Source organism: Anopheles cruzii, chromosome 3 (genome assembly GCF_943734635.1).
Source record: "Anopheles cruzii chromosome 3, idAnoCruzAS_RS32_06, whole genome shotgun sequence".
NCBI lineage: Eukaryota > Metazoa > Arthropoda > Insecta > Diptera > Culicidae > Anopheles > Anopheles cruzii.
The window spans coordinates 17496773-17512136 of record NC_069145.1 but is presented as its reverse complement, the minus strand read 5'-3'; the positions used below and the strand labels follow the sequence as shown (position 1 = coordinate 17512136).

The 15364-nt window shown below is 50.6% G+C and overlaps 2 protein-coding genes across 7 annotated transcripts in view; both read left to right on the top strand.

Annotated features, from left to right (window-relative positions):
- The window catches only part of LOC128275513 (voltage-dependent calcium channel type A subunit alpha-1-like), a 41678-nt gene extending 38870 nt beyond the window's left edge, over positions 1-2808 (top strand). For 5 of the 6 annotated variants that reach the window (XM_053014039.1, XM_053014042.1, XM_053014040.1 and 2 more), the window contains 4 exons: positions 1028-1258; positions 1927-2084; positions 2150-2403; positions 2474-2808. In XM_053014039.1, coding sequence (XP_052869999.1) covers positions 1028-1258; positions 1927-2084; positions 2150-2403; positions 2474-2627 — 797 coding nt within the window. In that variant the 3' untranslated portion in view covers positions 2628-2808. The remainder of the gene's footprint in view (positions 1-1027; positions 1259-1926; positions 2085-2149; positions 2404-2473) is intronic. The other variant, XM_053014045.1, reaches the window with a different exon arrangement.
- Positions 2809-11260: 8452 nt separating this feature from the next.
- The window catches only part of LOC128270707 (voltage-dependent calcium channel type A subunit alpha-1-like), a 16275-nt gene continuing 12171 nt past the window's right edge, over positions 11261-15364 (top strand). The window contains exon 1 of the mRNA XM_053008121.1: positions 11261-11271. Coding sequence (XP_052864081.1) covers positions 11261-11271 — 11 coding nt within the window. The remainder of the gene's footprint in view (positions 11272-15364) is intronic.

The following is a 15364-nucleotide window of genomic DNA, read 5'->3' as shown; positions in this document are numbered from 1 at the left end:
AATTTTTATGCAAAACTTCTACTACACTTTTAGGATCTTTTCCACTGTTTCGCGGTAGCATAGTTCTTTTTGTCTCTGTACATATACCACACTTCTTCAACTGCTTTACTTAGTAGCAATTCTTTTAGACAACATGAAACATCAACATGCTACGTTTCGCAGACGACTAATGGACGCACAAAACACACCAAGGGCAACAATAGAATAGCACGAGAAGTGCCGCAATCATTAGTTTCAGTGTTTTTGGCAGGAGTCTCTAGTAAATAGTAGACAACACAGCAGTACACTGACAACTCACACCGCTTAGCTTTTCAAAAGATTAATTAGAAAGGTTTTGGATTTAAGAGGAAAGAAGTAACTCTTTGTTTGTTTCGCTTTTAAATAGTTGGTTTTTATTCAAGCTTAATCCTTTTTTAAGTGGCGTAAAGTGTCTAGAATCGAACACCTGTGTGTGGCACACCAGCACTTCTCTGTCCTTGAGGCAGAAAATCACACCAACATTAGTTTGTTTCTTTAGCTTACTCTACGCACTTGGTAGCTGATGACAGCCGAGCGATGTTGAAGTGCTTCTCGTTTGCCTTAGCTTTAAATTTTCGTGGCCGACAGTCTGTTGTAGCGAAACCAGTAGCTGTGTACTAGAGAGGTGCACTCTTGCACCAGAAGCATAGTGTGAAGTTTTATAATTTTCTTCTCAAAACCGGTTCGTGTAGCGTTCCTACAGAAGTGTCAATATCCGCGCACCGTGTTCCAGAATGATGGTGCTCTAGTATGTTGTACGTCTAGACTGTCCGCAACCGTGTTTAGTTAGCTTCCACCCTGTGGCTGTGTGTCCTTCTCGACTGTCGGTAGTTGTGCTCTGGCTCTTCGTTTGGCCCTAGTTCATATCCGTAGTCCCCCGGGCCGGGAAGAGTGAATACAGACCGCACGAACGCTGGCACTTTCACGTCCGCCGCATCGTTTTTTTCCTTCTGTAACATGGTTCCTCCAATGTGTTCCCTGTTGTTGTTGTTTCTACTCCCCGCTCTAGGTTCGTGGTCGGCCTCAACCAGCCCCGCCCGTTCGCCGTCGCCCAATCGTTTCGGTGTACATAGTAGTGCCCAGCATCGCAGTAGTAAAGAGCGTTCGAAAAACCACCTTGTCCACCAGCCGTACGATACGACGATCCTTTGCGAGCGATCGCGCTCCCCCAGCCCGGCCCAACTGCTGCAAGAGCTGCGCGATCGCGACCAGGCCCGCCGGAAGTACCGCAACGGAATGGGTACACAAACCTTTAGCCACACACACACACACACACACACACACACACACACAAAACCAGTTTCGCCTGTCTCTTCTGCTACTTCTACTACTACTACTATTACTACTAGCACTTCCACTGCCACCACTACTCGCTCTGCCAACCATTTCATCTTCATCTGTATCTATACTTCTGTCCTTCATTTACTCATCTACCGTACTAGCCTCTCCTCTCCTGACTCGTTCGTGAACTTTGTCACAACCCTACACACCCAGCATCAGCCGCCAGCAGGGGGTCGGCAAGAGTGGCCGCACCGAGTGATCAAAATTGGGTCACATCATCTCCGTGGAGTGTCTGGGGCCGGGATACACCAACCAACTAACCCTCCTGAAGCACCAGAAGCATGCAGATGTCCCCCTGAAGCAAACACCCCTTATAAGTTTGTCCAACAAGACCGGTCCACCGTCCACTGTGTCCATGTGTACTTCTCTCTCTCTGTCTGTCTCTCTCTCGTTCACCTTCCACACTTTCCGTTCATTCATGTCTACGTCTAGCGACGGCTATTCTATGTCTACTTCCGTGTTGTACGTTAGCGTTGACCGTGTGACTGCCGTGGTTTGTGCTGACGCTTCCTTCCTCGTTCATTCTCGTTTCTCATGCTTCTCGGGAACACGCCCGCCCGTGCCCAGGTCCTACAGGACACCACGTGCAGCACAGTTATCCGGTGTTGGTGACACGCCGCCAAGGGCACGGCCGCCGATTACCGCCGACACCGTGCAAACCGTCGACGCTTCAGCTGAAGCAGACCAATATAAACTTCCCGAAGCTCAACGCCAGCCCGACCCATGTAAGAAGCGACCAATTTACCCTTTTATCTTATTCTGACTGATCCAACCTGTTCCGCCGTTCTAGACTGGCCACTCGTCCCACACCACACCGCACAGTGTGCACTCGTTGCCGCAGTCGCGAGAGTTTCTCCGTGAACGGGACCGTGACCTGTACTACCGGGAGCGTGATCGGGAGCGCGATCGCGAACGGTTCCGGAACAGCCGGGAGCGCAGCCACGAGGACTACAACAGCGTGCGGTACGAGTTCCGCGACCGGGAACGCGAGCTTTACGAACGAGAACGGGAAATAGAGCGCGAGTTCGAGCGCGAGTACGAACGGTAATGGCCAGACAGCCAAGGGGTTTCACCAATGGTGACAATATTTACTTCACTGTTGTTTTTTTTGTAGCATGGAGCAGTCGGTGCCACTGTCGTACGAGCAAGCCCTCGCCATGGGCCGCACCGGTGGCCGGGTGCTGCCTTCGCCGATACTGAACGGCTACAAGCCGAAGGGTGCCCTACACTCGCGCCACTCCGACTCGGACGACGAAGACTGGTGCTAGCATAGGGTGAGATGACGCTCGGGGGATCGGAAGCGACGCGAGCAGATCTGGGTGTAGACGAGTGCCAGCGTGGCGTGGCCAGCATCTTCTGCTGCTTTCGTCTACCGATCGACCGGGGAGGCTCTCGTTAGGGAACCCGGGAACACCCGGGGAGCGTTTTGTATGTGCTAGGCCGGCACAGGGTGATACTGAAACCTCGTTCGGACGTGGGGCGCAGGCCCAACAGTTCACGGGGTACAAACAATTTTACCCGAAAAAGACTGAGGTAAGACAGAATTCGAATAGGGAACGCATTGGACACACACACACATAGATCAAGCCATCAAGCTAGTCGTGAGTAGAAATATAGTTAGAGGAAGAGTGGTAGACCTAGACTAGAAACAACCCATCGAGACATCGGTAGACCGTACACCGGTAGGGAAACAAGGATCACACGTCGATGCAGGGAATTTTACGTTAACGTAGACAGGAACCCCGGAGGTGGTAGTGGTAAGCGGAAACAGGGTACATTCAAGGTATAGAGAAAGGTCCCCACTGGTTGGTGCCATCTTCTGATGGGGCGCTCTCTGATCTCTGATCGACAGAAACACGCTTCGAGTTGGGCTTTCGAGTAGCTCCCGAGAGACTCAACCGAGATGCCAAATTTGCCCACTTCTGAAGTAGGATCATTCTTTAGAGAGAGAGGGATGTGTTTTGGTTTGCGTAGATACAGAAAATAGTTGCACATATCGCACTAGAGATGGAACATGGAGCTAGCTGGTATACAGGGAAGCACACCGAGAAGAATCACGATGCCAGGTTTCGAGGCTGGTGTACGCAGTATGAGTTGAGTAGTAGCCACGTTTCAATGTCACCCTGTGTCCGGGAATGGGAAAGATCACTGTAGGCCCAGTCCACACCGTTTACGTATCGACTAACAACCTTAAACCAGTCTTACATACCCTCCAGCTAGCAAAGTTATAGTAGATAATACAAAATCGATTGAACATGGTCCAATGGTGGGGAGTAAGTACGTAACATTAGATAATGATCGGTGGAAAGCGGTATCTCGAACCCCTAACCCTTCTTTCAGCCGACTCGATAGCCGATAGATGGCGAATAGCATAACGTAAAACCAGGATAGTCGGAATCGTAATTCGCGCAAGTTAGCCCGAGACTAGCTTTAACAAAAGGGAAACCAAGCAAACCCAATACTCCCTGAGTCCTGATTGAACCGAGGGGATGCGATGGTTGCGATTTGGAAGAAAGTTTTTCAAAAACCATGCGCTTGCGAGTGCGTAGGGCGTCGACGTTTAAATCCTAACCAAGCTATACTTATCACCCCACACAGATACAGTTGCCAAACTATAAAGTCTACTAACGGTTACTAATATTGTAAATAGCTAACTTACTTTTGGGATCGTGTTTATAAGGACAAAACAAAACCAAAACAAAAACACATTAGTGGTTCCTTATGGTCAACATTTCGACTAGAAAGCTTATTACACTAGGCATGAGCAGACCCGTAAGAAGTTATTGCCCACGAACAGCTTACAAACATGTTAAACTGCCATTTTTTCACTACCTTTCTCATTGAAATATTTAGCAAAGAAGGCAAGAAACGAACAAACGAAAGATTTACCAGTATAAACAAAGATGGTCTAATTGTTGACTTTACCGTTCGATCGATTCTATCGTAGCGTTCTTAAGGATATTATGCGACAAGTGTTCAGCATTGCGTTACACGTTTTTTGATAATCAAAACATCTTATCGAGCATTCATTCATTTTTCCCACTTGACTCTTTACTCTCCCTCTCTCTCTCTCTCTCTGTCTGATTTTCCGTAGAACTGTTGTAGACTTGCGCTATTCAATACTGTTACCCGAGGGCTCTGAGGGCCATGCAAGTGAACTAACAAGTTGAATGTTGTAGAAACAGAAAATGCCGACACGAAGCCGAAGAAAACCTTATTTACTCGATTCTAGCGAACAAGAATCGGCCCCCTAACAAGCCATCGAACCACATCGGGCGTAGCACAACGCGGGTTGTTGTAAAAAGTAAACATAAACAAGTAGCAAAATCTGAATCGCCTCCTCCACCAAGAGAATAACTATTTGACTAATTCGATGGTTTAATGGATAAGCTTTACATTGGATACCAATAGCTCCATCGGTCCAACAACTAAATCGCAGAAGCGATAATGGCGATCCCAATTGACTAGCGAGATGGCACGATCCACAAGTATGATCCACATTCTCCGTTTTTTGTGTTCCCGGAGCGTGAGTTCCCGTGTGAGTAGTGGCAAAAGCGTATGTCCTTACCGCTAATGGCTGTTTCACCGTGGCAAAGGAAGCTGCTCCTCCAAATGACACCTACAATATGGGACAATTTCTACCGATAGACAGATTTGTACGCTACATACCAACCGATCTGGAGCCGCCTGGAGGGGTGCAAACCACGATTCAAGCCAATGTTGTATATACATTTTTTCTGTGATACACGAACATTTGCCGTAACGAAACCAGTAAACCAACCAATAGCAACCAAACGATAGCGGAACGAACGGGAACGGAAGGTGCGAATCGTTGGCCATATATTCCGTGTGTTTGGGGTTGGGCTGCCCATCCGGACCATGTTGCTGCATATTACCGTCGTTTTATAAACCGCATTTAGCAATAGCACTCCGATCACACGGTTTACGTAGCATTTGTATATGTTTATTCGACCGGATATTATCTTAGTATATTAACCAAGTAAGAACTCCGCCGCTCGACTCGGCTCGGCTGTCGGTATGTGCTTTCCTGCTCCCGTCGGGTCAGGCTGTAAACGCGTAACTAACTAGTAGATGTGTTTCTGCGCAATCGGTAGTGTACTAGTCTCGTAACCACCGTTACCCTGTTTCAATTGTTTCACGTCAAGAGCCCAGCATTTACGCAATGTGCGCGCTGCTTGGCAATATTGCAATGAGACCACCCTTTCAACGAATTGAGGGCGCTGGCTCGAACTGGGGACTGCTTTCAGCATTGTAACAATACTGGTTGGATGTCGTCAACATATTCTTTATTCCCTTCTTGTCGCGCTGGCCAAAGAACGGGCGCGTGTGACGCCGGCGCTGCTTTTCCGTTCCGTAGTCCGTAATCCCGTGAAATGAACGTGACCAATGAATAGCATAATCGGACAACGGCGCCCGCGTTCCTTATGCCAATGGGGAACCATTTCGTAAAGCGCGCTGTTTCTGTCGCAAAGGAGCTAACTATTGCCAATGTATTAGAAATTTGTTTGTCAACTCTCTCGCTGTATACCGTACGGCACTAGGTTATAACGTGAAATGAAATGGTAGCAACTGTAAGAAGCTTACGCTAACGTATAAATAAATCGGAAAACAAAGGAAAGAAACATTCTGTCTGTACAATTATTTAATCCGTCTTCTGTGCGCCTGTGATCGCAACCAGCATGTCCGTTTGAGTCAGAAAGAAACGGAGTTTGTCGGAAAAGTAAGTGTCCAAAATCTCCTTCCAGCTTTTGGTGCTGCACTTTTGGTCATTAGGAGGATTTAAAGGCTGTTTACCGCATCTGCCATTGAGTACCAAGTTGCATGATTTAATAGAAACATTGCCAGTGTCTGTATATGGAACTTTTCTATGTGGTTACTTGTGGGACTAATAGCCACATTTTCTAAAGTTTCATTTACAACGAACATTAGCTACGAATGATGCAAAAAAAAACAAGTCCGAAAAGCTGAATCGTATCTAAGCTTCAGGCCCTATGCTTTGGTATAAAACACAGAAAATTAATTCTATGTTTTGTTGTATGAAACATAGAATTCTTGTTCTATGTTTTGTTCAACTATGCTACATTATTATTCGATGTTTCGTAGACAATAAAACATAGAATTCTAGTGCTATGTTTTGGGACACCACGGTATGTTATTGTTTTATGTGAAATTCTACGTTTTGATAAAAGTTAACTTAACGTGGCTGACACGATGGCACCAACATTTTACAAGCGAAAATAATTCAAATTTCGCTTCGTGCAGTTCGCCAATAACATGAGGAGCGAACATAACCCGTTCCGGTTGCTCAAGAAAGCATATCAATCTAAAATAAGCTTTGTACAGAGATCCTGCTTGATTCAAAAATTAACAATCATTCACTGTTGCAAGCTATCGGTCGCTGGCAAGTTATCGGTCAAACTGTTGTGGAACCGTGCGCATGTAACAACTTGAGTTTTGGCGTACCATCGTCCCATTGTGGCACGGTGTCGCCCGTCGTCGCTCGGTGTGAGCACCAAACGTCAGGTGAGGGTCCTTCGCGGCTCACTCTGGAGCCACTGAGTACGTTTCGCTCTCGCTCAGCCACCCTTCCGGTGGGGGCGCCGGTATTTGTGTGCCTTCTCGCCGGGCGGCAGAGTCCTTGCGGCGAAGCTCACGAAGCTCACGAAGCTCACGTCGGCCATCGGGAACCGCACGATCGGCCCGAACCGGAGCGCCAGCGACACATCGCACCTTTTCTGCAGGTTGAAGCGCCGTTTCCGCTCGCGAACGCATTCAGAACAGTGCAGGCAGGCAGTGAGCCGAGACGTCCCCACACACACACACGGCACGGAGCGTTCGCGTCTGAGCCTTCCAGCGAGCCTGGCAGCGACACCAAGCAGGGGGAGGGCGTGCGGCGGGGTGCGTGCGTGCCAGAGCGAGCGAGCCAGAAGATCGCAAGTCGTGGGCCGTGGGCGAGCGACAGAAGGAGCGCGCGCGAGCTACGGCGGTTGGTGATAAGAGGTGAAGAGAAATAATGTCTTCTGCAGGCGGACCACTTCCTGCAGAGGTAGTGGAAAATTGTGACCCGGGAACGGCCACCTGGATCACCCCACCGGGTAGGAGGGGGGACAGAATGTCCTCCGCTCGCTCCGCTTTGCAGTGAAAATTGTGTCGCCAAATCCGGCCCGGATCCGGATACCCGCGGGGTTGTGCAATGGCCGAGTGGTGAAAATGGTGAAAAAGAAGAGGAAAATTTTCCTACCTTTCCACGAATTTCCACCGAATGTGTGTGTTGCGCGGTGCCGTCGGTGGCGCGGCGCGGGCTTGCGTGTGTTCGTGTGCCGTCCTCGTCCTTTTCCTTCCGTTCCGTTCCTTCTTGCCCAACTTCTTCGACGAGGATAATGCAGTGAGCAGGTCTCCTGGTGCGGTGCGTGCGAAGCCGTGACCGGGGGACCACGGGGCCTACCGAGATGCCTACCGAGAAGCGCGAGCCCGAGCAGTCGATATATTTTCCGATCCATAATCATACGCGGTCGGCTGCCCAGTGTCGGGGATCTATGTTTATTTGATGCCTTTATGCTTTCGTTTCTTTTTTTGTCGGTGCGAGAACGGTGGAAAGAGGCGCCCTCTTTTGATGTGTAGCGTGCAAGTGGCCAGCATTCTCAGCTAACCGGAGCGTGTCAGTGTCGGTGCGTTGGCTCCGAGAGCTCCTCGCCGTGTCGGAGGGGCGATCCGCACGGTTGAGGGCCCAACTCACCCGCCCGGAAGCCATCCCCGGAGGGGAGTAAATGGATACAAATTAAAGGAGGTGACCTTTCGTGCAAAGTGCTCCCCGCTCGATGCCGGCGGATGAGTGAGGCGAATAAATGTAATTATTGAAACGGATACGCCAACTCAATTTGGTCCCTCGCAATATTCGCTGCAAAGAGTGAGACAATGTCCAGAGAGAGAGAGAGAGAGAGAGAGAGAGAGAGAGAGAGATTTTATTGTCCAAATTGAAGAAGTTCCTCGAAGAAGCTCACGATCGGAGGGACACCGCCAATCCGGTCCGGACTCGCACCAGACCACACCAGGGTGGGAGGGAAATTTTGAAGGATTAAACATTAATGCCATCGCTGGCTGGCCGCCAGCGCGCCGCGCCGGGGTTCGGGACACTAGTGACAACCCTTAGTGAGGGTCCCGGAAATTGATTCGCCTCGGAGCGGGCGAGATTGGGCGAGCCAATTATGGGGTCTAGCCAACTCATTTGGGCTAATGAAAATGTGGTCGCTTACGTGAGGTTTTCTCTGTATTTTTGGCGAAGGTCTGTGAAATTCGGTGAAAACCTCGGTGATGATTATACGGTTGTGCTGTAGTGTTGTGAGGCTGTCGTAGGGCAGCAAGTTGTCCGTTCTCGTCCGTGGTTGGCAGCAGCAGCAGCCCCAGGTTCGCCTGGTCCTCTGGTGATATAAATGTGCTAAAGTGATTTTAACGGTCTCTGCCTGTGGATTAAGGCGCGGGCTATGCTCGGCGCTCAACCGATCACCGGCCAATCGTCCACCAACAGCGTCGTCGTCTAGGGCGGAGCAAGCAGGCGTCCCGCATGAATGTATGTAAACTGTAAGGTAAGCGTTCCGGTGGCAAACAGCTCGAGAAACACCTTTAACTCCACTCCGAACACTATCGACTTCGAGTAGTCCACACGTCCACAGGACTTAAAAATAACATTCCGTGTGGGGCGCAAACGAAACATCAAAGCCGAAGTGCGCGGAGTATAACGTGACCATCCTTGCCGGGCCTTGTATCCTTGCGGAGGGTGGCCGGGACCGTAAAATGGGCCACCCGACCGTCGGGGCTTTCGATTGCGCCCCCGGAATGAGGCCGTCAAACGGAGCGCATCCCGCGACGCGCGACGGTAACGAGCGAACGGGACAGCCACAGTGTCACCCTGTCCGTGTCGGGCCGCCACTGTCTGGTTGTGTCGTGTCGTCGTGTAGCGTCGACATCGGCAGAAGCTGGAATGCTCCTCACACACTGGCACCGTGGTCCATACACCGAACCGGTTCTAACCTCGTGCCCTGCTTTCGAGCGAACGACCGCCACGTCAACCCTGCCAGGATACGGCCAATAAAATACTGTCACCGCGAGCGCTGACAGGTTTGCCCCCCGAATTGTCTGCATTGTGTTCCGTTCCGTTGGCTTTTCTTTTTTCGGGTACACCAATCGGCCATCCTCTATCTCCGCTCACTGCTCACTGGAAGTGGTCCAAATCTCTCGAAATAGATGCGACCGAGTGCCTTACTTCACATCCTCGGCTACGGCTGCGGATGAATGAACCGTAGACGGGGGCCGATGCGGTGTCCTTGCGGTGCACCCTCGTGTGCACTTTCTCGTGCCGCCCCGAAGTCGATGATAATAAGTTATGAAATGCTGCGCTTGATCGATACGTTCGTCACCCGCTTCGTGGAAGATGCCGTGATGCCGTGTGCCATGTGTGTAGCTCCAAGGTTCAAGGAAAGCCACCTAGGTCCCGTTCCGCCCGCCGCATGCCAGCGTGTGCAACTTTATCAGCCAGCCCGCCGATTAGCACACGGTTGCAGCATTCCGTTTTACACTGTGGCCCGCCAAAGGCACAAAAAGTAACGTCCGTTGTTACACTCCTTCCTTCGTGCGTGCGTGTTGGTGAGTTCTCGTGTTCTAGCTCACGCACGCAAACCGCTGCCACTGAGAGCGGGAGCTGTTCTCTCTTGCTCTCGCGTTGCGCACGGGTTCTGCGGATAGGAAGCGTGTGTTTTGGGGTGTGCTGAGAATACGTGTGTTCCCACCAAAACCGACCAGAGGTGCGCCACACGCACACACACGCTCTGGCCCGTGCCGCGTCCTTTCGCGGGGAGTTGTTGCTGTGTTGTTGTGAAGTGATTTGTTTGCAAATCTCACATTCACCGATCCACTCAACGGTGTGTCGCATCGAAAGGCTTGTCATTATTCGACCACATGCTCTCCGCTCGGTGCCGCGCGCGCCATTCGATACTATGTCAACAAAACGGGCGCCCGCGCCCGTTTTGGGAAGCAATTCACTGGTCAGCGAACCCATCTCGGGGCCCGCTTCTGGGCCATGTACCCTTCGAATGGTGTCACTGGTTTCCCATGTGCTAAGGCTGCGAATTAGTTGTGCCTCACCTGGCAATTGCCGTAAATTACATCAAATGCATCCTCCACTTCGCTTGATCGCTTCATCCGGCTCACCGTCGCCCGATCGGCGAAGTATGGTAAACCGCTTAGGGCGCTCTTGGGGAAGCCCGATTTGAAGCCCACTTCTCCGGCCGTTTACCGAAGCATAATCTATGCTAATGTATTCGTAGTCTTAACCCTAGCTACACACCGTGTCCCCGTTCGCCTTGAAAGGCTTGCTGTGGCGGCGTGGTTCAGGTGTTCGGTCGGGTCGTGAGGTTTTCTTTTTGCTCTGCCCCCCGAGTTCCCCCTAGTTTGAGTTCCACGCTGGGTGCTCAGCAGAGTAACTCGCAGCGCAAATACGTCACGGCCTCGTTACAGCGTTGTAAGCGCCCGATGGAGGCGCCTGGTAGCTCACGTGAGAGCAACCCACTGGGTTGCGATGGTCGCGGCCGTACATTGTGTGACCCCCGCCGCAGCTCCCTCCCCCCAAGGGGCACTCAGCAGGCCCCAGTTTAGTTGCTGCCTGCCTGCCTGCGACAGTTCGTCACCCAAGCTCGGCGCGCTCGCATCAATCGATGGGCCTGGTCCTGGCGATTGTTGTGTTTTGAATATTCCTCGGTGTCCTGTTCTCGGTCGATTCTTTGCTCGGTCCCGGTCGAATGTGGGGCGCTGCCCGGATCCCGTTTGCCGTTCGCCGCCGTCGGGGCTTCCTTTTTAAACTGCGATAGACCCCAAACCGCGAGGCCAAATGTATAGTGCGTGAGTATGGTTCCATCATTCGTGCCACGAGCTTTAAAAGTACCGTCGTCATCGACTGGCCCCAAACGAAAGTGACACGGATGAGCGTCACCAGGCGCCTCCATCCGTTCTCAAGGGGCTGATTCACCCCGTTTAGCCCGAAATTTACCCCGTGCACTTTGGAGCGCACTACTCGACGTGACTCAACTTTAAGGCCCGACATGGTGAACAACATGACACACACTCCCGAGAGAGAGAGGGAGCTTATCTGTTGTCTTCGTCCTCGGAGGTCACCCTCCTCGCTGTGAACACTTGTTCCCGTCTTCTTTTCGGAAGTGCTTACAATTTACGGTGAAAATTCTCGATAGAAACGGCCACATGTCCAATTTCCTGAACCGGTCCCAAACGGAGCGCTCGCGCCCAAGGGGTTGTGCTTAAGGTGAAGGCGCCCACCGAACGGCAGGCACCACGTTTTGGATCGATACACAAATAAACGGAGCAACGGAGGCTCCCAGGCGGAGTGGAGTGTGGCACGAGACGCGTCCGTGTGCTAATAGCACCGCTGGCCACGCTTTGCGCACGTTGCGTGAAATTGTTTCTCGCCCTTTCAAAAAAGCCCTTCAAACTGAGCGGCGGTTCCCCCGTTTATTAGCCTTCTTATTGGCCACCGTTTTTGTGAGGTGGTCGGTGGCTCTCTCAGTTCGTGCCCGAAGTTCGTGACGTGATGAAAAAACGGCCCAAAAAGGTATACAGCCTCATGTAGCACGAACCAAAGTTTTGTGATTTAAACAACGGAGCTTCGCCCGTGCGGGGCTTCGCAGCTTCAGCTCGTTCGTCAGTGTGGGTTCCGCTTCCGAGTGGCGTCTTGCTGTCTAACGCTTCCACCACCACCACCGAACCCTCTCCGCTCAGCTACTTAATCGACCCCCGCCCAGTGTTTTTTTGGGGGAAGCGCCTCGATTTGCGGTCATCCCGCTCATCGCTCGCACTCCGTGAGAACCCCTTGGCCCGGAGGGTATCTCTTTCGCAGCGACAGAGTTTGATCTCCAAGGATTAACGACGGCGTCGAGCATGAATCCTGCCCCCCGCTCGATAGCAGAAGCAACACGATGCCGCCGTCTGTCGTCATTGTTGACGTCACGGTTGTCGGAGCGAGCGTTTCTTGTCTCCATCGCCATCAGCGCGCTCTCGGTGTCCTTGAAACGGCGATGAAAGTTACCCACCTTACATCGGCGTCTTCGAATCGGTTAGGCCGGTGGCGGTGGCATTCCCACCGTGCGCGACCGGAAGTTCTGGGCGGTTTCCTAGCGAAACGAAGCACCGAACGCCTGCCGCAATGGAATGCAATGGAAAATGAATTTTTAATATGCGTTGGCCCTGGCTGCAGGGCCCATTGATGCCACCGTAAGTGGGTCACCGAAGAAGAAGGCAGGCAGAAGGCCGTTGGCGCAGCTGTTCTCCGGCTTACGGAGCTCGCGCCCATTGCTTTGTTTACGGAAGTACCATTCAGTGCAAAATCAACACTCGCCTCGACACTAGGCGCTCAACTTAAAACTGTGCTCTCCGGTGCCGAAGACAGTGCCCAAAAACGGTTAAACAAAATAGTCACACAAAGCTCGGCATTGGCCCATCTCATTGTTGGCTCATCTCCCGAGAAGCATAAATGAATGAATCTGCTTGGTGATTGAATTTCAATCCAAACATCCCCGATCCACCGATATCGATCCCCATTCGTTGGGCGACTTTCCAGCGCTTCTGAGGCGAAAACACTCGGTCCGCTGTTAGCGGGGTTGAAATAACAAGTGGAATGTGCTCCACCGGAAGTCGCGCCAGTCATCGTCAGCGACATCTTTGCTTAAGCTCGGGAATCCAACTGGCAAACAACACTGAGATTCCACAGCGGAGCAGATGAGAAATATTGACAGGCGATTGATGAATCATTAATCAGCGTGATGGCGGGGGGGGATTCTGGGACACGGTCTATTTGGTCGACCGCCACGCCGAGTGGCCGCTTGATTTAGCGGTTAAATGTCCCATAACATTCGGCCCCGTCATGGACGCGTTTTTGTCCATTTTGTTCGGGGCAGTGTCCGTCATTTTCAATGCGCCCGTTAACCAATTTACCCGAAGTGTTTGTAGTTCTTTGGAAACTACTTCAGAACGATGGGTAAGTAACCAAATTGACTTGCGGTATTTACTTCTTTTCGGGAAAATTAAAACCCAAAGTGAAGTAAGAAGATGAGAAATAATTGCTTGTACACCAATCGTCATCGGATCCGGATCGGATGCTGGATGTAGATTGATCACGTCGAAAGCCCTTGAGGAAGCTTTAACGAATGTTATGTAGGTCTATGCGTTGAGAAACGGACTGTTTTGGCCATGAGGGACTAGGCGTCTCCATTGAAAACCACTAGAATTGCTTTTTGGTCGATTTTCGATCAATGCATGGTTCAAATTGATCATTTGTTGTCAGTAGCGATCGGAATTATCGTTTCCATCAGGTTTTTGGAGCTTGTGAAACACCACACCTTTCTGTCCTATCAGAAAGTCCGTTTTTTTGGAGTCCTTCGACGTTTTTTCTGTTAAGTCAAAATCGCCGTTTTGGAATTTTTTAAACCACTTAAAGCACTGCGATCTTCCAAACACAAGTTTCAACAAGCATTTGATGTAATTCCGAAGCAGTTTTCTTCAAAAGGAGTAGAAAAATAATAATCCCCGCCAAACGCCATTTTCAGGCACAAAAGTTGACCCTTTTTTGTCTAACCCTTTGAACGGACGTTTGCAAACTGATTAAATCTTTTTGCAACCTGGACTCATTTACCTGATATCAACACAAGGTAATGATGAATGAACGGCAAAACTGGGAAGTCGGGAAGGGAAGTGGGAATAATTTTAACAGTCCGTTTCTCAACGCATAGACCTGATATCATTCCTGTACTGAACTTTATCATTCCTAAATTATTGTACGTTAATGTCAATACGCTGTCTAAATCGTTAACTTATTTTGTCTTGTGAGCTGCCTGTCTACTAAACGCCAACTCGCACGATCGAATTGTCGAACAGCAAAGCCCAAAAGCTTGTTTGTGTGTGTGTTACTGCTATTCGGAGTAATAAATCGCTCGTGATAAAATCTAAACACTCATTAGCCAGGCGAACTGCCAGATAAACGCTTCAGCCAGCGAACGCCGTGAAGAGCGTGGCCCGGAGAGGAATCTCCGATATACTTTATTACCGACCGCAGAGTGGGTCCACCACGTGCCACCACGAGCACAGAGTGCGTCCATTTAAAGACGTTAAGTGCGGTTTGCAAAAATCGTCACCTCGGTAGGTAGCGGCCGGCCGGCCGACTGGCAGCCGAGGGCCGGCTCCGTTTTATGTTTCCTTCGCGGGCTCCGAGCCGATATCATCCGTTTAGCCTGTGGACGCGGCCGAACCTAAGACACCATCGCCAGCACCGTGACATCATTCATATCGCCAAGACCGAGACTTCCTCCGATCTCGGCTCTCGGCGTTTAGCAGCCAAACGGCCCGCCAAAGGAGCATCTTTTACGATTTAGATATTAGCATCACGCAGTATGCGTTCGTTCGCCGTGTAAGGCAGATCTTCGGGTTCGGGTCGCTTCGGCCCGACGTTGACCGCTTGTGGCCGCAAGTAGTCCAAGCAAAGCTGATCCGCTCATCGCAGTGTAACTTAATACCTGGTCGAGCTAGTTGAGTGATTATTAAGTGATTTTGTGTTTGCACAACTAATTAGAAGTTCTGCTGCCGTTTGCGTACTCTGGCCACTCTTACCAAATGGATCTACACGCTGTATGGCAAGTACAGAACTCGGCTTTAGGGCAAGACAAAGTTCGCAAGGTTTTGATTCCTTATACATCGAAGAATCATTACTGTAAAGTGTGTAAATGTTGTACAAATGTGGGACAATTGTGTTAAGGGTCGTTAACAGAGCGATTCTTCAGCAATTAACATCGTAAATTTATGTTGTTCTCCTCAAACATGTTGCAACAAAGGCGCCTTTGTTCGATGCTACTCACAGTTCTTATAGTCTTCTTAACTTGAGATGAAAATTGTTGTTCCACTATTCGAAGGTTAGCTCGGCGACCAACGATGA